Here is a 24,023-nt window from a genome sequence, read left to right as displayed (position 1 = left end):
CCACATCAGATTTCTTCACCACCAGAGTGTTCAGATTCCCAGTGAACACACGGGAATTCATGGAGCGAGGATCTGTCTTGTTGGTAACATTGCTAGCCATTGTGTTTGATGATAAAGTTGCTTACAGTGACAAAAACCAGGAGAGGTGAGAGAAGAGATTCGATTCCGAATCCCCTGCTCCCAGGTTCTACGTGGAGTTGACTGCTGCTCGAGGTCAGCAACGCGGCAGCGACCGCTCAGTCTCCGTCTCTTCACAAAATGGCCCCATCCCTGTCTTATCACCCGGCAGCCTGCATACCCTACCTCCCTGGTATATACGGCACTTACCTGCGTGAGAATGCGCACCTAGACTGTAGAGACCTCTGCGGCTGCAGTGCCTCCTGTCAGCGCTCTGTTTAGTATTTCTGCTCTTGGGGACTACAGCCCCTGAGCTTCAAGGGGCTTCCTAAGTACCACTTTCCCCAGAGAGCCGTGGAGGCCGTGGTTCTCCTGGGGACTTTGCTGAGCTCATCTCCCCCACTTCCCAGATCCAGTACCAGTTCATCATCCTGACTCTTAAGAGCTCACACATGGTCTGAGCCAGAGAGCCCCCCGGTTCACAGCCATCGCTCTGAGCCAGGGAACCGTAGAGTGAAGTCACAGCTCAGCCACTTAGCTGTGTGACCATGGACAGCTCTGACCTCCCGGAGCAGCCATCTCCCCCGGACAACACAGGCTGGGCCAAAGTCCTGGTCTCAGGGTGTTGGATTAACTGAGAAGGCCAGCATCTTGAGAAGGATGCTCTTAGGTGCCCACAAGCAATGTGCCCTTCACTGTTGCCGCAACTCACCTCGTCGCTATCTCCCCTGCTAGCCCAAGTCCACCACCTACAGGAAGTATCTCTAGGCCTCTGAGGGGCAGCACAGAGCTGGGAGCTGGAGGAGAACCAGAGGTCCCTGTGGAGGACAGATTGGCTGCAAGGTCACACGGCGCTCCTGTGGCCCAGGCAGGGCTTGGACCCAGCACTCTCACTTAAGGCCCCTGCACCTTCTGAGCCCAGCCGGAGTGGCAGGAAGAAGGACCCCTGTTAATGCCCGGATGCTGCCAGGCTCCGAGCTTTCTTCTCCACGTCCAGGAATGAGTTAGGTCCGGCCCTGCATAGAATCTGCCTGTGTGTTATTAAGGGGCAGCATCTGCCTGGCTTTGAAGTCTCTGGCAGAAGCCGGCCCCTCCCCATCAAGCGGCTGAAGCACGATTATAAAAGGCCTTCAGTGCTCTGTGGGTTTGGCTTCTTAATGAGTAGTTTCTTCCTCTTTTCTCTCTCCCAATACAGTCACCAGCATGTCTTTCTGTATGCAGTTTGGGGTCCTCACAGAGGCATGAAGGCTGCAGGGTCCCTCTCAGGTCTTCCATCTTTGTCCCCACTGGCTGGCTGCTCCAAAGCACCCCCCCAAAAAAAAAGCATTGGTCCTGTCAGGACAGATGGGGCTTGGCCGAGGCAGGGGCTGTCCTCTGACCTCCCACCTAAGCAGCAGATCCCCAGACTTGTGGAGGGGGTCTAGAAGGCACTCACCCTAGGCCACAGGGCCTTCACCTGCAGCAGTGGGTGCAAGTGACCCAGCGGGCCCATGCTCAGGGCCAGCGTGGTGAGGAGTCGGGGGGCCCGCCCCACCTTGCCCGTCCCTCCCTTCGCTGAACTGTGCCTCCCTGAGGTCTCTGCTATCCCTTTGCCTTTTCTTCTTAACTAGTTCTCTCTCTGCCACTGGATCAGGAGCTATTGCTCATCCCCAGGAGATGTGGCCAGCCTTACGGGCAGGAGGGATCGCTTTGCCTGTCCATCTCTCTCCTCCCCAGGTGGCCCCCTCCCCCTCAGGTTGGGAGCTCTCTCCCGGGGCCCTCAGTTCCCCAGTCAGTCCTTCAAGCTTTGGCTGGAGACCTCTTGACGGATGCTGTCCCTGGGTCTAGGCCCCCCGCTCCTGGCAAGCAGCTGGCTCCAGTGAAAGGCCTGGACCCCAGCCCCGGCCAGGCCTGATGAGGGTCTTCTGAGGCCAAGGACGGACACAGCATCCCCAGGACCTCACACACATGCATTCCTGTGCTGTGCAGGCAGAAAAGTGACAGGCATCCAAAAAGGGTAGGAGGCAAAGAGGCAAGGAATTCCAGATCTGTGACATCTTCTCTGGTGCGAGGCAGCCGTCTCCAGTGTCCTGATAAATCACCTTTTATCTCCTTTCCCAAGGGGTGCCTGGCAGAGCTCCATCTTGGTGATGCTTGTAGTCTGCACAGTGTTGCCTGTCTGCAAGGGGGTGGCCAGCTCTCTGACTCCAGGGAAAGCACAGGGAAGAGACTACAGAGGCAGTGGGTCAGCCAGCATCTGCTGTATGCCCAGGCCATGCCGCAGGGAGCATGGGGCAGATAGGAGAAGTGAACCACCAACCATTGGCGAAAGTGGGAGGCTCATCACCCACAGTGGGGTACCTTTGGGGGTTCCGCGGTGTCACCTCAGCAGGGCTGGGGGGCTGCACTGCCATGATGGGCAGGTCATGGGTAGCTGCAGCAGCTACTCCTGTGCCCCACCCAGCTCCTTTCTGTTCTCTTCTGATCCCCAAAGGCTGCTCACAGGAGCACCGTAACCGGAAGTGCCAGAATCAATGGAGGGGCAGTGGCAAGCAGGACACAGGTGATAAGCACCCTGGCTCGCCCCAGCCTCAGCAATCGCTGCCCTAAGGTGTGCTCTGCCTGCTCTCCTGCGGCCCTCACGGGGCTGAGCTCCGGCTGTCCCCAGCGCGGCCGCCGTGGGAGCTGGGAGCTGTCCCTTCTCTGCTCTGCCTTGCCTCCCTCTTCCCTAATGACACTCTCGGGATTGCCTCCTGCAGAAACCAACCGCACACAAATCCATGCTTCTGGGGCTGCTTCTGGCGGGACAGAATCGAGCCCGTGGCCTCTCTTAGGCTTCGCACAGCAGTGGCAGCAGCAACCTGTGTGACATGCGGCCTTGACGCTTGCACACGCACAGCGGAAGTGGTCCTGACAAGGGCCCCTCCAGGGCAAGTGAGAACCGGCTGTCCAACGAGCTTCCACAAATGAGAGAATCTTATGGGTTTTCGCAAATGAGAAGTTCTGGGATGGGCGTTGGGCTCAGGAACAGCTCTGTCCAGCTGCTGAGAAGAGGTCAAGGGTGCTGCCCGCAGCCCTCTCTTGGCCTAGCGCTTGTATCATTCAAGAAACATTTATTTATTTATCTTTATTATAATTTTCTTTTATTTTGAAGAGTAAAAACAAAAGCAAGAAAAACACAGAAACAGGGTAACATACAACACCACATATGTTACAGATTTTCAAAATAAGAATAATTGATTAACAATGATTGATATGTTACCTATTTTTATTGTCAGATCTGTTGCTCAGATTAACAGATATAATTATGCAAGATTGGACGTATAATTGAGATAAGATAGGAAAAAAGGTAGGGGGAAGACATAAATATATATACAAGAAGAATAAGGTGATTTACTAAGGATTTCCATCAGTTTTTTTGAAAATAGCAGTTAATGTGTAGAATTCTCACCTTGACTGACTCTATGCTGATATCAGTGAACTAAGCAACTACATTGAGGACAGCAATGTGTACTACAAAAAACATGCTTGAAATACCTGTCATCTTGGTCTTCTAAATGTGTACCGTTTCTAATGTCATATCAATTATTAAAAAAAGAGACAAGAACAAAAATTTAAGATTTCTTGAAAGCATGTGGTAATAGTCCAATCTTGCGTAAGAAGCACGTATTGATTGCTTACCTTGTGCTGAGCACAATTCCATTGGCTCGTTGTTCCTTCTCGGGCAATAATAAGGTTGGTCACTAGAGGCGCCAGGCTCTCTTCGCCGTTCTTCTCCCGGAAGAGGGAGGCCTCAGGACTGACCCTCGCGGCTCAGGATGAGGGCCTCTGCACATCCCCAGCGATCCCTGCGGCTCTGGCTGTTGGAGCTGTGTGCTTGCTTAACCTTACTGCAGGGGTGTGATTAGCGCTCTGAGGACCCGGAGCATTGAGACTGTAGGAAGAAACCTTTTCCAGCTGGTGGACTGGAACCACAGATGTGGCTCAGGCTTCAGGCGACCAGTCAGCGAAATGCAGCCAGGGCTCACAGAGTGGGCAGCGCACTGTGGGTGTGCCACAGAGGGGAAAGGGACTCCCAGCTCAGCCAGCGCCCAAAGAAAGGAAGGGCGTGCTGTCCCTGGACTTCAGCGGCCCCTGGACGCAGTCGTGTCAGTTGTGTGAGGCCCTGACCATGAAGCAACGTGTTTAGATTTTATATTTAACAGATTGAACAGGACCATGTGTTGGTTTGTTTATCATTATTAAATGTGACCAGCTCAGAAGAGCCTGCTAAAAAGGTCTGAGGGGCTGGCATTCCCTGTGAGGCTTGCCCATGCTGGAGAGAGATGTACCCGCCTGGCTGGCAGCTGTGTACACAGAGCAGCCAGGGAGCAGTCAGGCTGGGACAGCCATAATCCCTTGGCCTGGGCTTGTGCCCGCCCTGGAAATAGCCACCCACCTAGACTAAGAATAGGAATTCCTGCCCAGCTGGCAGAAATGAATGCTGATTTCTCAAGGAAGGATGGGCCTGAAGACAAAACATACCATGTGGGCTGGGCCGCACTTGAAGCGTGAGGTCACTTAAGCGCCACGCCCGTGTCAGGCATCATCCTGCCTTCAGACCCAGGCAAGGTGACTTGGCCAAGCTGTTCACAGAAGCTCAAGATGGCAGCCTCCAGAGAGTGGCCTTGGGCCCTCAGCCTCGGACGCCTCCTGCCCCCCAGTAGAGGTGACTGCTCCTCTCTTGGCTTGGGCATTTTGCTCTGGTTTGTTCTCTGGTTTACTGTGCACAGAGGTAGTAGCAGATAGTGGCCAGCTAAGGGGCTGACACCCAGGAAAGGAGAATGATAGCTTTAGCCAGACTCACCAGCTCACGAGAGTCTCTCTTCCAGGCAAGATCCTCTTCCGGAGAAGCCACATCCGGGATGTAGCTGTGAAGAGGCTGAAGCCCATCGACGAGTACTGCCGGGTGAGTGTTTCTGGGGCGGCGGAGGGGCGCATCTGCTTGAAGTGTGCCTGCCTGCGAAACACCCTCTTGAGGGCTGCTGTGTCCGGGCCAGTAGGGCCCAAGTGCACATCCCTTGGGGAGGTGCCATCCCATGATGGGTCCCTCCCTGAGACACGAGGGCCTTGGGCTCACGGCTGAAGCTCTGCTACTTTCAGGACCTATTCATGTTTACCAAATGTCATTGCAGGTCACTTCTACCAGCTTGGGAGTAAGGCCTGCTGTTAAAGGGATTTTTGTGTGTTTTGCTGGATATAGAACTATTACTATGAATTTCTTTTAGCCCTGTTGGAGTCAATTCTGAGTTCAGTGGCACCTGGAATACGCATTCATTTATTCACATGTCTTGATAGATGCAAATATTTGTATTTGCATATTTATATACGCAAATGATCTGCCTCCAGTTTTCCTTGTCTATCTGCCCCACCCCACATAGAAGTCACAGCACTGTCACAAACCACAGCCCAGGTGTCCTTTTGTTTTGAGGGGTACCTAGGCCCTCTGGTGTGAGTTTGCAAGGCTGCCAGTCTGTGTCCTTGGCCCATGGCCTCAGGCTGGCCATAGTTCCTGGGTTCAAGCCCTGGCCTACTTCGGGAGCTTGGGCACGTTACTTAATTTCCTGGAGCCTCAGTTCTGACGTTGTACAGTGTGGAGGGGAGCAGTCCCTCTGCAGAGGGTGGCCAGGGGCGGGAGGGAACCGACGTATGTCAGGCCTCGTACACTGTCTGTTTCAGAGGAACCATTCATCAAGTGCTTTGGGCTATTATTACAAGGCAAATATTTATATTAATTAAGTAAATAAAAAGGCTTCATTCAAAGCAAATAAAGAGCTGGAGGTGTTTCAGAGGCAGAGCTCTGGCCTACTGCGTTCAAGGCCTAGGTTCAATCCCCACCCCCAAAAGAAATGAAGGAAGGAAGGAAGGAATGAGTGTAAATAAGAACTACCAGGGCAGATAAAGACAAGCAAATGACTAGAAAGGCAATAGTTCAGCGTCACTTCTGTACACTACTGGCTGTACTAGAACTAGTGTCCTGGGTGAACACAGCGTCCTGTGCAGGCTTCCTGGAGGTACTCAGGGAGGGCACGTGCACTGTGCATGGTCAGAGGGCGCCGTTACAATGCAAGAGTTGGAGTGGAATCTCAGGGCCGCACGTCCTAGCCGGGCCCTGGAGCAAGCCTTTACCTCTTGGAACCTGGCTTCCTCATCTGGAGAGGGGGGATAGAGATGGTGATCTTGGGGGGCTACGGGGGAGACTTTGTGCCCCTGAGATGCTTTGCCCTGACATATGTCTGTTAACTCTTAAAGTCCCTTTCTACTCTAATAGTTTATAATACTGAACCATTATGCTTAGCAATAAAAATATTTAAACTAACCTGCTGAACGCATCCACTGACATCTGCCAGCCTCCACGAGCCAGGCACTCCTACTCACTGGCTGCAAGCAGAAGGGTGACTTACTCCTGACAGGTTCTTCCTCATCCCTGGTTCCTGGTGGTGACTCCCCTGAGCTGTCCATCCCTCTTTGTCAGATCAGTGTCATTTTTCTCTATAAAGGACATTCACTGCTTCTAGTTAAATCCATGGCTGAGGCCTAAGCTGCGATTTCTCTTTGTTCCTTTCCCAAGGAGTTAGACAAGTGAGCAAAGCTAATGGAGGAGGGGCAAAGGCCGGAGGAAGCCTTTTTCCCAGGCCCTCCAGCTGGGAGTTATAGCTGCACTCAGCCTTGGCCTCCTAGAGCTTGGGAGCCCGAGGCGCCTGCACTCGGGCGGGCTCCGGGATCAGAGGCAGAGGAAGCTGATAGCACCTTATCTCAGGGATCAGCCTTTGACCAGGGCTCCTGGTGGCTCTGGGGCTCTAGGCATTGCTGGTGGCCAGGGGAGCTGGTTCTGTGTGGTCTGCAGGCAGAGGGGCCTCCTAATGTGATCAGCACAGATGGGAGCTGCCCAGAGCCTGGCCGCTTTGCCACGCGCAGGCCATCTCTCTCACAGGCAGGAATTTACCCAGAGAATGTCTGGAGGTGGAGTGGGCCGTGCAGACTGACCTTCAGTTCTGCTGAACTGAAGAACTAGATCTGTGGTCTGATTGTCCAACACCCTGCTGACCTGGCAGTGAGGGGTGGGTGTGCTAGCAGTTGTCAGGGCCATTGCTGCCCTGTGTCTTACGGTTCGATGGTTCAGTGACCGGTCAGCCGCATGGGCATAGAGCACCATCGCCGCCACGGCCAGCTTCACCACCCGCGCCCCATGCACCCTTCCACGGCTTGCTCCCCTTGTCCGTCTCTGTCCTTGGCTATTCCCTGGCCAGAACTTCTGGAGTCCTCCTTTGCTGTCCCCCGCATGTCCAGCTCTGCTTAGGATAGTACTGCTAGGTGGTACTGACTCAGTCTAGGGTGGAGTGGAGGTCAGCTTCACCCAGTCATGAGGCTGCTTGCATATAGTGTCCACATGTGGGAAGTCCGGCCACGCAGTGGATGACCCCAGATGGTGGGCAGCTGCCCACACCGGTCAGGCAGTCCCCCACCTAATGTTGGCTTTTCATCTGAATTACCTAGGCTGATTGTAAATATATACAGAATGGATTGGATCAGTGTCATGGAAGACTCAGCAGGCTCCCTCCAGGCAGTTGTCTCATGTGGCACTTGAGCCCAAGTGTCTACCAAAAAGGGTTACAAAGGCATTTCTTTTTAGTTCTGTAGATTAGTTTAATGGGCAGTGTGGTTGCTGTTTAATAGTTCCCAACAAGTCCAAGACTTTCAGACTAACGGTTTTACATGTGACTCCCTTTCCCCCGTTCCTGTGGGTAGTGCGCATGTTTGCAGTTTTTCCTGCGGATAAAATAAGTTATCGCGTGGCAGGGGCCAGGCGGCTCATCCTGTGTGCTGGGACAGCTGTACTGGGCCTCACTTCCCAGTGACTTCTCTGCTGCTCTACAAGCTGGCTTGGCTAGTCTTCTGCCTGCGACACATTAGCTTTTAGGGATGAGGGGCTGGGTGCACTCAGAGGGGGGCAGCAGCCCGCGCCCACCAAGAGGTCAGCACCAGGGGGCTGGGGTCTCCTGCCCCTTCGCCCCAGGTTCACACCCTTTTAGCCCTACTTGCCAGATTCCAAACTGAGGCTGTTACACAATGGGGAATCCTAGCCCTGATACTCATGTCCAATGGGATTTTCTCAGGCCATGACTGGTCCTCTCAGGGAGGGTGACCTTGCTCTTGTGGCCCTTGTTCTGAGGGTGGCTGGGGCCAGGAGTGTGGCTAATGGGGGAAACTGAGGCACAGGATGTCTGCTTGTTCCTGTCTCTTGAATGCTCTTGTCATCCCCAAGCCTGATTAGTAGAATGGCTCCACCTTCCTGGCAGATCCAGGAAGGGCACTGCCAGCCCAGGACTGTGGGTCACACTGCTGCTCTGAGGCTCTCGCAGGAGGCCCTGTGATCCAAGCCAGGCCCACCATGGGCTCTCTCCGGTCTCTGGAGTCCAGCTCGCAGGCCTCCAGCCCTGGCCTACACTAGTCCCTCCAGCTAGGGACACGCTGGCTTGCACAGTTGCTCTTTGTTTTATGTTTTTTGTTTATTTTGGCGGAACCTGGGATTGAACTCAGGCCCTTGCACCTGCCAGGGAAGTGCTTATTCTACTGAGCCATCTCTCCAGCCCTCACAGTTGCTCTTTGGACAAGCCCCGTGGCTCCTAGGGAGGCTGACGCCTTGCTCTCCCCGACCGGAGGGCTCCCTCCGGCCTCCACCTTCCTGGCTTGGCATGGCAGTGATGTCTCTGGTACTGACTCTTCTCCCATCCGTTAGCAAGCTGGCCCGAATGGTGTCACCAGCATCTGCCAACATGCGTGGTCACTGCTGAGGCGCCTCCTCAGGGGTGATCTCAATGCTCCCCGAAGTCTCCTGAGGGGTGATTTGATCCTGAGGACACTAACCTCATCCACGGATCAGTCCATTCGTGCTGAATGAGCTGTGAGAGGTGAGGCCCGTGGAGGAAGGTCTCTGGTGGGGGTGGGGGACCACTCTGGAGGTACAGCAGGTCTCTGCCCTGTCCTCTTTCCTTGGGTCTTTCCGACCCTCCTCGCTGCCTTGTGATCAGCAACTTTGCTCTGCAGCTCTTTGGGAGGCTGAAACAGGAGAATACTGTTTGAGCCAAGCCTAGACAACTTAATGAGACCCTATCTCAAGATAAAAAGGGCTGGGGCCGGGCTCAGTACATGGCGCTGGGTGCAATCCCCAGTGTAGCAAAAGACACCATATAAAATTGCGTTCTCAGAGGAAGTTCGAGACCCCAACTTTCCAGGTGGTGATCCAGGAAGGACAGCTAGGACAGGGTTTGGGGTGGGGACACAGCAGGAGGCCCTTCACCCCACAGCTGGGCTTTTCACTGTAAGGTTTCCATCAAATAGCACCAGCACTGCTATAAGAGGGTGACATTCGCTGTCATAGAGAAGAATATCTCACGGTGGAGACTCTGCCTTTGCCCTGGACCCAGTGTCTCCTGGAGTACAAGACCTCGTGGGGGTGGGGGGACCAGAGTGGCTTAGCCCTGCCATTGTGTCTGAGGGGAGGGCTCAGAGACATGCCCGCAGCCACCTGCTTCCTTTCCTAGGAGTACCATCTTCATCGAGGATGCCGCTGCCGAGAAGACAGTTTGTTTGGTTTTTTTTTAAACCATTTGTTAGCATTTTAATGAGTCCCTTGTCCAGTGACTTCAAGCTACCAGGACATCCCCCCCAACACCCCTAATCTTCCCCTCAGCTCTGCTGCTGAAGAATTTGGCCTTCTCGATGACAGGCTGCTTTGGGAGCTTCCCTTCCCAAGAACTCTGCAGTAGCCCGATCGCACTACATCGCTGATGGGAGCTGCTCCAGTCTGGTTTTTGGCAGCATTTCCTCGTGTCTGCTCACTGACCAGTGTCCACAATTCGTCAAGGTGGGCAGTTGGGCAGAAGCTCTGGGTTCTCTTCAAGAGGCAATGCCTCACACCAGCCTTCCCAAAGTCACCTGGGTGGCATTTGTTGAAGTCGAGCCTGTGGTGACGCATGCTACCAGCATTCCCCCGGCCTCCAGTGCTTGCCGATGCGGCCATGGCCGTGGCTCACGTGGCCCGAAGCTTCCGGGTCTTCCTTAGTCTGGAGGCCATGTGGGCGGCAGAGGTGAAAGGAGAAGACAGTCTTGAGGGGCAGGAGCTTGAGGGGTGGCTTAGGCCTGGCAGAGGGGGGCCATTGGCAGATGCCAAACCCAGAGAACAATCAGCGCTTCTCCGCAGCCCTCTCACCCAGGCACCCACCAGCCGAGGCCCATGTCTGCACACCTCCTCTTGCCCACCTCACTCAGCGTGGCAGCGCCAGGGCCTTAGGTCAGGCAGGGACACGAGGTCATGCTCCTCCCAACCCTTCCCACCCCTGGGGCCAGAGGAACCCCCAACCTCTGAGCCGGAGCCCTCTCGGGAGTAGACTCAGTAGGTTGACTGATAGAGCAAAGAAAGGGACACACCCAGTGGTGCTGTCTGCACTTGAGCTGGGAGGTCCCCCAGAATGTCTCTGCCCTGAGTGTACCCCACTGTACTCCTCGAGATGTCACCCCAGTCACACACTGTGCACAGTGTTGAAGGCCACAGCCAACAGAGGTTCAGAGAGTCGGAGTCTGGACTCAGACACCAGGTGCAAATGTTTTCTGTTTCTTGGCTGTGCTGCCTTGGGGGGATCACTTATGCCCTCTGCACTGTAGCTCCTCCCACAAGACATCGCCGTTATGCTCGCTCTTAGAGTCAGAGAGATGGTTATGGGGCGGTCCCCCAGCATGCCTTATTAGTAGTGAATGCAGCCTAGACTAGGTCCCTGCAGGACTTCTCGGCGGCTTTGATGTGCTGATGAACATGGTGATCCCCACGGCCAGAACAGGGGACCTTCAAGGCACCTGCCACAAGTGTCTGTGTGATTCAGTCCCCCAACTCTTCTTTTTTGAGACAAGTTCTCACTGAGTCACTAAGTTCCCTGGACTGAGCTTGAACTTGCAGTCCTCCTGTGTCAGCCTCCTTTCGTACTGTGAATTTCAGGCGTGGGGTCTCCCAACTCCACTTCCAGGGCTCTTTCTGCTGTGCGTTGCTGCTTTTACCCAAATAACAATGACAGAGGTGGCAGTAACATTAGAGAAGGTAACGGTGTTTACTTAGCGCCAGGCACAGAATTGAGCCCTCCCACCTAACACCTTAGAGGTGACAGGGGTAGTGCTGAAGCCTCACACGGAGCGGAGCAGGCATGCTGCTTCTGCACCGTGCAGCCGGGCACCACAGAGCAGACTCAAGCCTGAGTGCCTGGTTTCGACCAGCCACTAGAGTGCGTGGCACCCCTGAGCCCAAGGAGCTCCCTGGAGATACCACTGCCGACGCCCACCTTGCTCTTCCAGAAGAGGTGGCTTGGAGGGTTCCCACTTCTGGCTGTCATTGCTGGCGCAGCCCCAGGGCAGACTGCTCCCACCAGCCTCTCCTGCCAGACTGGGCCACGAGTGGCCTTTGGCGGCAGCTCTAAGGACAGCTGCTGCAGGCTGAGAGCCTCTTGTCCTCCAGACTGCTGCCTGTGGGCCCCCTGTTAGCTGAAGATGCCATGGCCAGTCCCCAAAAACCCTCTTTGTCTGAGGTGCTCATAGCCCACACATCCCCTGCCCCGAGCTCTGTCGGCATGAAGAGCGCCTCTGTTGGGCTGTGTCTAGCAGGAGGCGGCGACAGTGGAAAGGGCTTGGGCACTCTGTGGAGCCTGTTCTCCCCTGCCCTGTCCTCCCTCTGCCTCTGGAGAGGTCGACCTCGCAGACAGTGGGGATGGCTTCCCAGCTGCCCCAGTGCCTTTGGGACTGCCTGCCCTCCCTGCAGCACTCGCCTGCCTGCCTTCTCCCATTCTGTCCTCTCTGTCTCCATGCCATCTGTCACCCTGTTTTTCCTCTTCTGCTCCTCTACCTGCAGGAGGAAAGAGGAGGTCAGTGACATCCTGGCCCCTCAGGGTAAGCCAGCATCCCCATTCCCAGCATGGGGCCTGGATCCCGTCAGCCCCGCCCCCACCCCACTTTAGCGTCCTCATGGTAGGTGGAGGCAGAGGCCTCAGTCTCCAGGACAAACTGCAGTGATGCAGCAGGGCAGAGCTGTGTCCTCCTCACCTAACAGCGAGGCGTGGTCCCCTGCCTTGCACCCGAGAAGCTCCACTATCGGCAGGTGGCCGGAGCCCAGGACGGCCCTTTCCTGGTCTCTTTTCTGGCTGTGGGCAGGACGATATGTCGGGACTCCCAGGCCCCCAGGGCTCTGGCAGCAGGAGCTGGGAGCTGCAGGTGCCCTCCTATCTGCAGAGGCCAGGCTGTCTCTTCTTGGCGGTTTCACCTAGGTGTAGATGTGGCGTCCAGAAGGGCCTCCTGTGGAAGCCTGGTGCTGGGTGCCAGACTGGCCCAGGGAATTAAACCCAGTTCTGCCTTCCTTGTCTAATTCTCTCAATGCTACCTGAGACCACGTGCACTTAACTATTTATTTGCCTCATTTTAATGTCCTGCTGTGCTTGGAAACTGGGCTTCTAGACACCAAGATCCTATTCACTTCTTCATTTATTTGTGTTTCATTCTTTCATTCATTCCTTTTTCCAGGCCTGGAGGTTTACACTGGGCTATATCCCCAGCCCCCTTTTATTTTTTGAGGCAGGGTCTCTGAGTTCCTAAGAAAACTTTCACTCCTCCTGCCTCAGCTTTCAGGTGCTGGGATTACAGGTGCACACCATCACGCCTGGCTCATTCACTTATTAAACAACATTGGGTGCCTGTTCAGTGTCAGGCGCTCTGCTGGGACCTGGGCACAATCAGAAGAACAGACTGAAGCCCATGCTTGTGTGGAGCTCACGTGTCTGTCCTCTTTCCTCACTCTGTGGAGGCCTCTGTTTCCTTGCCTGCAGTCTGGAGATGGGGCCATCCCGAGGAGCCAGTCTTCCAGCTGCATTCTGTCCCAGCTTACTGCCTTGTCCCTGCTGCAGCCTGGGATTCCCTTGTGCCAGTCCCTCTGGCCTGCTCTGGCTGTGGTCCCTCCTTGTCCCAGCATCCTCTCCTGTGCTGAAATATAGGAGGATCCAGGACCTGGCTCAGCTTCATCCTCACCTCTAGCCCCTCTTTGGGAGTGGCCAGGCCAGGGCTGCCGTGCACCCTGCTGCCAGGCAGCATGGCGTGACAGTCATCTCCTCCAGCCCTCTCTGCCAGCACAGCCTCCCTCCCTGCACGACAGGCTACTCTGCCCGTGACGCCACTGCTGTCCTCTCTGCTCGCACAAAGCTGCACACTGCTGGGGAGCTTGTGCCTGCTCCGCTGTGTGCTGGGCTGCTCTTCCTGTGACCTCCTCCGAGGGCCAGAGAGGTGGCCCAGGTCTGGCCCGTGCTCACCTCCCTTCTCTTGGAGCTTGTCCCCCATGACCTTCACCTGGTTCCTGCCCGCCTCCCCCAGAGAGCTCAGCTTCAAAGCTTTCTTTACTAAACACCCGCCTCATCTTCATGGGTCCTACGTGGCTCGTCAGCTGTCATAGCACTCTGTAGTCCTTTCTGGCCATGATTGACTTGTCATTACATAATCGGTTATACAGCCAGGGTCTTGCGACTGTGACGCTGGTGCACTGGAGGGGGGCTCATGGCAGGTGGTAGGAGGAGCCTCGCACCGTTAGGTTGGGATCTTAATGGACTCACTCTCTGTGGTGTGAGGGGTCCCCCCAGGGTTCTTGTAGAAAGGCCAAGCCCAGTCCTGAGGGCCCTGAGACAATCGATTTTTCTTAGTTGGCTGTTGTGTTCGCTGATTTGCTGATAGAAAGGGTTGGCAGAACTATTGGCTGGGTGGCTAATTGATTTTTTTTTTTAGCTCTTTTGTTGGTTTATTAATTAATTGGGTGGTTGATTGTTTCCTTAGTTGAGATGGATGCATGGCGTAATTGCCTCATTAGCTGGCTGGCTAATTCACCGATGAGTTGTCGCTGGGTGGAGGATGTTTGGTTGACTGTCCTCCTGGCACAGTCCTTGAACCTGCCATCACCCCAGGCCAGGACGACTGGGTTTTCCTGGTCTCCCATTTGTCACGCCTAACGTCTTTTCCTCCTACCTTTCCTCAGGCACTTGTCCGACTACCTCCTCACATCTCACAATGTGATGAAGTCTTTCGGTTCTTTGAGGCCCGACCCGAGGATGTCAACCCCCCAAAAGAGTGAGTAGCAGCTCAGGCCTTCCTATGTGCTGAGAAGCTGTGGGCCGCAACAGAGGCCAGCCAGGGAAGGGGCGCTGACGGAGGAGCAGGCTGTGCGTTGGTCCCTGTGGCCCATCTCCACTCTGCGCCAGTGACCAGGCCGGCCAGTGACCAGCGCCCGTGGGCTGGCCTTGTCCAGGCCTCTGGTGGGGCCCAACTGGGGGAGCCTACACAGCGGCCCCACGGTTGTGTGAGTCCTTGGGACGGTGGAACATGGCTTCTCGTTTAAAGCCCTGGGGTCTTTGGGGCTTGTTTTGTTTTCTTTTTGAGACAGGGTCTTGCTATGTAGAGCAGACTGACCTTGAACTTGGATGCAGCCCCGTTTGGCCTCAAACGTGAATTCCTCTTGCTTCAGCCTCCCCAGGACAGGGTGGCGCGTGTGCAACCACGCTTGCCTGGGCTCTGTGACCTTTGGCCATTTCCTCCACTCTCTGCATCTTTGTTTCCCCAACTCTAAAGTGAGACAGTGCTTAGCACATGGCTGGCAAGAGGGCTCGGAGATGACCCAGTCGGGTCTGCTGGTGCATGGTCAGTACGTGTCTGGGGAAGGCTGGGGGACAGGGTGGACGGTTGCGTAGTCGTCGCGTGGAGCACAGCCTGGCCCTGGCAGTGATGGGTTGGAAGGATCTGGTCCCCAATCATCAGGCCAACAGAGGCTCACTGCCTCTTTCCGGGGTGGGTGTGGCTGCCTGGGCCAGTCCACCACTAGTCTGGGAAGCAGGGGCCTGAGAAAAGAAAGACCTCTAGGAGGCCCAGGAGGCTGCGGGCAGTTTCAGGATGGCTTCTCCTTGTTGCCTGGCTCTGGCATTGTCCCCGCTGCCCCTGAGACCTGCCCACAGGGGTGGGGCTCCAGTTCAGGGTGTGCTTGCTCCCTGGGGAGAGCCAGGCCCTGCCTGCGACCTGGGCCTGCAGGCAGCCTGTGCATGATCCAAGGGCCTGCCCCGGGGTCTTAGCTACTCTTCTTGCTGCTGAGACATAATATCCAACCCAAAGTTGGAGGGGAAAGGGCTTACTGAGCTCACAGTTCGTAGAGGTTTCAGTCCTTAACTGGCTGGCTCCAAGGCAGAGGGCATCACAGAGGAGAGACGGTTCTCAGCAGGCAGGGGGTAGTAAAGCAAGCAAGGGACGACCACAGCTCCTTCCACCCCTCATATCTTATCCAGGCTGCTCGGGGTGGGCAGCACTCACACCCTAATCCTAGGGCCCTCGGTCCTGGCACCGCACCATGGGTCAGTCCAGATCCACACATATATGGCCACGCGAGGCTTTGGGGACATTTTTCAACACAAACCGTTAACTCCCGCGGCGGCTGTAGGGCCGTGTACTCTCTCCCACCCTCTGCCCTGAAATGTAAACACAGATCAGGTAACGGCACATTTTGACTCTGGGGCATCAGCGAGTGGTTTATCAAGTTATCAAAGCCTCTAGACTTAATTGAAATTTTGCAGATAACCCCCAGCCTCTTTCAAGTGGGCTGCTGCAGGGTCCCTAGAGAACTGTGGGGCAGGGCAGGAGGCTGCCTTCCTCGTCCCTCCTACAGAGAAGACCGGGCCTGTGACCACTCAGCCTTGGAGGGAGCAGGTGGGCAACAGCTCTCCTGGACCCCGCTGGAAGGCCAGCCATCTGCCCGGCTCGTAGATGCTCCTGGAGACGCCAGCCCTGCACTGAAAAGGCGCCCCTCCAGGCACCCCTCCCGGCACTGGATGGGTCCAGCCAGGGTGGCCCCCAAAAGGCTGCTCAGGCCCGCCTCCCTCCTGTGGCCATGAGCGCTGACCCCACACACTGCGGCCCAGTGCACGGCGGTACTGCTCTTCTGGGCCCGAGCATTCTCATACCATGAGTGCTCTGCTTCATGGCTTCTACCCAAGCCTGCAGCAGACCCTGTGGGCGCTTCCCTTGCCATATGTGCACACTCCACCCCACCACAGCTTCAGGTCTATCTCCCCAGTTCTCCCGGCCTCACTGTGATGAGATCAGGTGGTCCTGGCCTCTGAGCTCAGAGCCTGCCCTTCCCTCTGAGCCAGCTCCCGCCCTCCAGCCAAATCCACTAGCCACACAGTAGGTGTTGGGCCTTTGCCCTGTCCCTTCTGGGTCTGGCATTCCGAGCCCCTGGGGGAGCCCTTGCATGGCCCCATGTCCCCTTCCAGACTTTGCTCAGTAGCTTCTCTGAGGTCGGCCCAGCTCTCCTGCTGCAAATCCCCCAGCCCTGGCGCTGGCTTCCTGTTTCTTACAGTGTACCCTCCCTCACGTCTGGCGGGTGTCATCCCTAAGTGAGCACTCTGGAGTCTGATGCCAGTGTAGCAGCATCAGAGGTGGGCCTGCAGGAGAGGGTAGAGTTGTGAGGGCTCCACCCTTGCACGTGGGATTAGTGTCCTCATACAAAGGTCTCCACCCCGCAACATGGGAGGCCGAGGCAGGGAGATGGCGGGTCCCAGCCCTGCCTGGCTAACTTAGTGGGGTTATCTTTAAATAATAAGTGCAAAGGCCCAGAGCTGCAGCCCAGCAGTCGATTCCATCCCAAGCACCACAGACAAGCAAAGAGGCTCGAGTGACCCTGGCCTTTCTTCTGTGAGGACACGGCCAGAGTGTGCCCCTCCCAGAAGCAGGCTGAGGCTGACGTGAAATCCAGCACCTGTCACTAATAGATGTGCTGGTGAAAGGCATTTTCCTAGCCGCCTGAGCCGGTGACGCTGGCTCCATGTGCTGCTCCTTCCCGCTGGAAGACCAGCAGGCCCAGGGGAGCAGGCTGGGGACCTTCCTGCTCACGGCTGTGTCCCTGGCACTCAGGGTAGGGCCTGGCCCAGAGCAGGTCCCGGGTGGGGCTGGGGAGCAGCTTCTGCTGACTGAGCAGCACAGTTTTACCAAGGAAGGCCGGGCTCAGAGACAGGAGGTGCTTCCCTGAAGTCACCCAGCTGGCCAGGAGCAGGCAGGCCAGCTCTAGGCCAAGGCTTGTAGCCACCGCCTGGGCCCCTCCAGTCTCGCAGCTCGGCTCACCTGTGGTTTTGCAGCCTTCTCGCTGAGCACCCCCAGCAGGGCAAGTGGGAGAACACGCCCCTCCCCAGCCTGGGGCCCAGGAGGCTGAGATCAAGCCCCTGGCGGGTTCAGAGTGTGGCCAGCGCCCTGCACCACAGAAGACCGTCTCTGCAGGCACCTTCTGTGGGTAGGGTCTGGGGTCTCCTTTATCACACGCGCACCCCACCCATAGTGTTCCACCCTCACAGCTGATCACCTCCAAGCCCCCAGCCCCATGCACCACACCGGGCGTCAGGAGTCCCAGAATTTGAGGGAGAAACACAGACACTGTTGGTAGAAGCTTCCTTATCTGGAGGGTGGGAATTTAATCCTGATTAAATTCTTGAAATTGCAAAGGAGGAGCCCTGCCAAGCTGATTTTTGTTCTTCAGCCCCAGAGCCACAGAGTCACCCTCTGCTGTGACCTAGATGCCCCAGTGTCCAAGGCGACCTGGGGCAAGAAGCATGTGGCCCCCAGCCAGATCTAACCCATCCTTGTCCAAGCCTGTGCAGGGGGCTCGAGCATTCTGGGAAAGCCCCTGTCCCAGTGCTCTCAACATCTGTGCCATCTGTGCTTGGGATACAGGGACAGGCAAAAGGGCAGGCTGGCCTAGGAAAAGGAGGCCAGAGGCAGCCAGAGCAGTAGAGGTGGCCAAGAGCAGATGTGGAGGGCAGGGCGGGCTCCCTAGGAGGAGTCCAGGCAGGCAGCTGCCGGGGACCGGAGTGGGGATGAGGGTAGCCCAGGAACCTCACAGTCTCAGGAAATCTCCACCCACATCCACTTACACTGGGGAAGGAGGTTTGTCCTCAACCAGCTGGTAAAATGGGGGGCCTGGCAGGGAAGGGGCAGTTCTTGGCTTTCTTGTTGGGAGAGCAGTCAGCAGGAGAGAAGGCGCTGTCTCTCGTTCCTCAGCCCAGCAGGAGAACAGCATGAGAAGGGGCAGCACTGAGAATCTGGAGTGCTACAGCACCCCACGTGCGCAGCAGACACGGGGCTGGCCTACACAGAAGGCATGTTGGCTAGAGTCCAGGTGGCTTAGGGACCAGGGAGACCTTGGGTTGGTGAAGTGGTCTTTCTTTCCCTGTAAGCCCCAGTCATAGCTGGGAGCTGATAAAGGTAGCGGGAAGTGACAGGAGATGTGTGTGGAGCCAGAGCAGGTAGTGAATCACACTGCCCGCCTCTTCCCTTCCTCTGCCTTGGTAGGAGGCACGTGGAAGGGTGTGGGAGGCCTGGGAAACTGGGTCTCCACGGGGCCTGGCTTCCCTGGGCGGCATTCACGGCGCTCCTACCGCTCCTACCACGAGCCAGGGCTTGACACTCGAGAATGCCAGCAGGCTGAAACCTTGAGCTGCATTTGTTACCTAAAGGGACCGCAGACACGCCCAGCTCCTGTGGCCCTGAGGGCTGGACTCCTCTGTGCCCCTGGCCCCACCTGTCCCCATGCTGGCAGTCCTGCCTGGCAGACGGTGGGGTGCGTGGGAGCTCTGCAGGGCCTGCAGGACACTCAGCCGGACCTGCACCTCCTTCCTCTCTTCCCCCACCCCCTCCCCAGGGCTGAGGAGCAGCAGTGACTGAGCTGACGCTGGCACCTGGGGCGGGACGTGCAGGGCTATGCAGGGGTGAGGCTGCCCTTCTGGCTCTGCTCCTAGACATCACCGGATCCCCAAATCCAGGCACCAGGGGCTCAGGAGTGAAGTAGAGAGTTAGATCTCGCTGTCCACACCTCTGTGCCCAGCCACCTGGCTGGACATGGGGCCCCACTGTCCCCACCACTGCTCCCATGGCTGCTGCACACACAGCCTCTTTGTGCTGATGAGGAAGAGACAGCTGGCTGGACAGGGGGCTGCGGGCTGAGGGAGCTGGGCAGGAGGGGGCTTCTCCCTCCTGGCCATGGACCCTTCAGCCTGGGCGGGCAAGAAGCAGGGCGATGTCCACAGGAGATGGTGCCAGCCCCTGGGAAGGCCTGTCCACCCAGGCCCAGGCTCCTGTGGCCTGGCTATCAGGCTGGGTGGGCAAGCCCCAGGGGCAGAGACCTCATACCACCTGCCCGATCTGAACTCCCAGCACAGAGGCCCATGGGGCCAGGGCCAGGTGCAGGGGATCCCTGTTCTTGGGGACACACAGGGAGTTTGCTTTCCCCTTTGGCACCTGCTGGCGCCTCCAGGTGGGGCTGTAGTTCCAGCTAAGCCCAAGGGTGACCTTCATCTCCCACCCACTATGACTGCCTCCCCCGACCTGGGGGGCTTCCCCTCCATGAGCGTCCCACACAGAGCCCAACCTAGAATCTGGGTTTACACCAGCCTTCTGTGTAGCCTCCAAGAGGGAGGCCCATGGTTACTTAGGTTTTCTGCACGTGTGTGTGGTTCTGGGGTCTTCCCACTGAGTTACACTCTAAGCCCCTGCCCCTCATAGACAGGCTCTCTAAGTTATAGGGTCTCAAAGGTGCCCAGGTGTTGCTTAAACTTGTGATTCTCCTGCCTCCACCTCCTTCAGCACTGGTGCCACCACACCTGGCTTCATTCAGGCATATATTGGGCATGAGGGCAGAGGTGCCAGGCTGTGCTCCTGGGCAGTGCCCACTCCTGCCCATGGGCCTCCTGAGCAGATGGGGAGGAGAACCACTTAGGCCGGCTCATGTTGGGCCACAGCTCCTCTTCCACCTCGCATGGGGCCTGGTAATCACTTAGCCTCCCAAAGCCTCAGTGTGTTGCCTGGAATTGTGCTCATGACAGCTGCCATGCAGTGGGGAAGGCTCTATGTAGGTACAGGGCCATCAGCAGTGACACACCAGCCTGGCCAGGTGGGTAGGGAGGTGCCCCTGAGGGCGTGACTGGCAGAGCCAGCTGCTCCAGAGGTGCTGAGGACGCCTGCAGCCAGGGCACCATGCATGCTGCCACGGGTCCAAGGTTGCAGGAAATTCTGGGCGGACAGCGCCCAGGGTCAAAAGTGGAGCGGATGGCTGTGGGGACCGGATGCTGGTAGAGGGCAGTGTATCCTGTGACCGGGTCCCCTTCATAATCCACTGTAACTGGGTCAATGGGAACCCTCAGCACAGGCGCTCTGTGTGTATCTGGCGCCACCCGGCGGCAGATCGGGATATTACAGCTGACAGCCTCCATGGAAGACGCTGGACCCTTAGTGCAGCTTGTCTTGTCTGTCCACCTATGGGCCCACACCTGGGAGACCCATGACCCGAGGAAGATAAGGAGGCTTTGGCTCACACTGGTTGAGGTAGCGCTTGGCCTGTGTCAGAGGCTGCACTCAAGACCCAACCTCCAACACCAGGTGACCACACCGGGCAGCCAAAGAGAGGCACCGGAGCTATGCCAGGTGGCTGGCCCCAAGGTCAGGTGGGGCCCTTCATGACAAGAGGGTAGAACCACTGAATCAGGTTCCCTGTTGCTGGGGTTGTGGGGAGTGCAAGAAAGTCCCAGCCAAGGGTGCCTCCCACAAGTGGGTCTCCTGGGGAAACCCCAGAAGGTGCAAGGCTCAGGAGCTCTCGGGGCCACCCCAGGCCCCCAGACCTGGGGAGCTCTGCTTCAGTGTGCAGCCAGATACAAAGAGGCTGGCTCTGGAGCACCCCATCCCTGGCCGCCGCCCTGGCTCAGTTGTGGCCTGGAGACTCGGAAGTCAGGAGCACGTACAGATGGTTTCATGCCTCACACCCCAGAGCTGCCACAGGGAGGGCGTTTGGGTGGATGTGGCTTGGAGGTCAGGGTCAGGGGAGAGTGTTTTTTTTTCCAGACATCCTTACTAATGGATAATTTGCATAGTTTAAATTTGCATAATTAAAATTAATACATTTATAGTTATACAGACATCACCACCGTCCAATTTCAGAAAACTCTTGCCACCTTGGAAGGATCCCAAGGGAGGCGTTCAATTTTTTTCTTTTTTTCCAGCACAAAGCCGGAGCCTCTGCATGGAGCTCCGTCGAAGTTAGCCTTTTGGTCCTCCTGGTCTCAGCCTCCAGAGTGCTGGGGTCAGGTGTGCCCCACCCCGCCCAGCATCAGTGTCACAGAGCCCCACAAACACCCCTCTCCCTACTCCTGTCTGCAAAGATGGAATGTGTGAGCCCAGAGACTGTCTCTGTCCGCTTGCTCATTGGCTGCCCCAGTTACAGGACCCCAGCTGTTACAGCTGCCGCTCTGGCCCTGTTCAGGTTGCTTCAGGGCCCTGGAGCAAGGTCTGCCTGCCCCTGCCCCTTGCCAGCTGTGCGCCCAGCGGGGCACCTTTCAACCCCCGCCTAAACTCTCCCCTCTCCCTCCCTTCCGCCTGCTGCCCTGACTTCCGCCCCCTCCACACACACTGGGACTTCGCCATGCTGGCACAGGTGCAGTCAAACAGCTCCACATCTGGCTTTCCTGAGAGGTGGCAGCCAACCTGAGGGCCACCACGGCCTCAGCAGGGGTGTTACCACCTCCTTCGTGCTAGCTGAAGGCAGACACAGTAGGTGTTCAGGGAATAGTGGCAGAAGCTGTCCAAGTCTCATGTTTCCTGAGGCACATCAGAGGGACCATAGGAGTGCTGCCACTGGGTTGTGGGCCTGTTTGTAAGACCCCAGGGTGACACTCTTGGAGGCCATATATGTGCTTTAACTCTTTCAGTTTTGCACTTACCAGATGAAGTGGGATAGGTATTTCCTGCAAATTGCAGATAAAGCCACTGAGGCACAAAGCACTCAGATGGCTTGCAAAGCCAGTAAGCTTTGGTACATGGCCTTAGGACTCAGAGCTCCTGGATGCGGAAGTGGGGGTTGCTGGCCTTGGAGGCCAGAGTGCCCCTGGCGTTGCCCAGCCGGGAGCAGATGTATCTGAGGCTGGAGGCACCATGCCAGCCCCAGGTTTGGAAGCTTAGTCCAATGCTTTTTGTTTGGTTCTCAAGCCTTTCTCAGCGGATTGCTAGCACATGTAGCTCACTAGAGCCTACCGGCTGGGGGTGTCCCCACTACCAGCTCACAGGAAGGTGCCTGGAAGCCCAGGGTGGCCCCGAGATGGACAGGGAGGGCGGCCATCCCCTGCCAAGTTACGAGCAGGAGGCAGTGCACTTGAGTCTGACTCCAGGAGGCAGAGCAGGGTCCAACCAAAGGAGAGCTAAAGCCACGAAACCTCAGGGTAAAGGTCAGCAGATGGAGCACCTTGGCCTGGGCACCCCGGCCCTGTCGCCTCAGTCAGGGACCTTGGGAAGCTTTGCTGCTGCTAGGACACACTGGCCCCCAGCTGGCACTGGACAGGTTCTGCTGGCTGAGGATCTCACCAGGCAGTGAGAGACACTTTATGCCTGAGGCGCAGAACAACTCCAGGAGAGGGGAAATAGTAACTCCCGAAGCCACCTTGGTGATGAGCTTGGCTCTCAGGGTTTATTTGCCAGGCTCCTGAGGGAGGAAGGGAGGGAGGCCGGGCAGGACAGCCAGCTGCTGCTCTCCACAGCTGGATCCTGCAGGGCCCTGTGGACTGGCACTGGCTACAGGCCACATGCCCACAGGCAGGGCGAGGAGCACCGTGGCCTTCTGAGCACCTGCTGCTCTCACCATGCAGTGGTGGGCAGCTTCCCAGATAGCCCAGGGAGATAAATGCTGATGATTTCCTCTGGGCATGGGGTGACTTCCCCTGGGGGCCTGCTCCTGGGGAGGCCTGGCCCCTCCTCGGCAGCCCCCCAGGCCCTGCTGAGCCTCATTCTGCAGCTCCTCCTTTGGGAAGGAAGGGCTCCCTTGGGGCAGGGAGAGTGGCTTGCAGCCACACCCTTGGGCTCGGAGCCCACGTCTGCTTCTGGCCCTAGGGGGTCTCGTCCCTAGTTGCAGATGCTCAGATGGCATGTTCAGCCGAGGATGGAGGCCAGGGCCCAGGGCTCTGGAGTCTGCAGTGGGCATCCTGGTGCACAGCTATTTCATGGTAGCTGCAGGCAGGTGACGCCAAGGACAAGAATGCAGGCCGGAGGATAGGAAAGGATCCCCCTCCTGAAGCCGCTGGACGAGGCCCCCATCGCCTGAGAGGGCTGCCACTGCCCAGGCCGCCTTGCCTACTGAGACAGGGCCTCGACTAGGACCTAGGCCTTGCGGGCTCTGTCCCAGACTGGCCCAGCTCAGGGTCCGTCCCATGCCTCTGAGTGTCCCCTCCTGCTCAGGGAAGCAGCAGCCAACCCATCAGAATGTACCCAGGCTACACTGGGCAAGAGCTGGCTTGGAGCCTCCTGGAGCTCCCGGTCGCTGGCTGAGTGCCCCTTTGTCTGGCACTTAGAGGGCCGCAGCGCGGAGCGTGGCAGCCGTCTGCCCTTCATGCAGTGGCCTCATTCGGCCCTCCTCTTGGCCAGGAGGGGAGGCCTCTTTCTGGCTGTCACTCCTGTGGCCTTGGATGGCTCAGTGAGGGCCTGGCCCCAGTGACCCCTTACCCTGGTGTGCTTGGATTCCCAAGGATTATGAAAGCAATCAGAACAGCCATTCTCATGGGGCTGGGGAGTCCCAAGACGTGTACCCCAGAGCTATGGTCTCAGCCAATGTGGCTTCATCCTGCGGAGCCAGGCTTTCTTCATTACTGGTATAGGAACCCAGCCAGGCTGTGTCCCAAGGGCTTCCCAAGTCCCTCCCCTAGCTAGCCCCACCTGCCTTCCTGCCTGCCCGTCTGCACCCTCTCTGCTGCCCGCCACTGACCCTTGCTGGGACCCTTCCTGGGTGCAGCATGAAAGCCACTACCTGGCTA

The 24,023-nt window shown here is 57.1% G+C and overlaps 1 protein-coding gene across 2 annotated transcripts in view; it reads left to right on the top strand.

The window, feature by feature from the left end:
- Nucleotides 1–24,023, top strand: part of Sh3pxd2a (SH3 and PX domains 2A) — a 200,343-nt gene that overhangs the window by 94,762 nt on the left and 81,558 nt on the right. For both annotated transcript variants that reach the window (XM_023715639.1, XM_004631506.2), the window contains exons 4-5: nucleotides 4,968–5,044; nucleotides 14,186–14,277. In XM_023715639.1, coding sequence (XP_023571407.1) covers nucleotides 4,968–5,044; nucleotides 14,186–14,277 — 169 coding nt within the window. The remainder of the gene's footprint in view (nucleotides 1–4,967; nucleotides 5,045–14,185; nucleotides 14,278–24,023) is intronic.

The sequence above is a fragment of the Octodon degus genome, unplaced genomic scaffold (assembly GCF_000260255.1).
Source record: "Octodon degus isolate 3935 unplaced genomic scaffold, OctDeg1.0 scaffold00042, whole genome shotgun sequence".
NCBI lineage: Eukaryota > Metazoa > Chordata > Mammalia > Rodentia > Octodontidae > Octodon > Octodon degus.
This window is presented reverse-complemented; position numbering and strand designations above follow the sequence as displayed.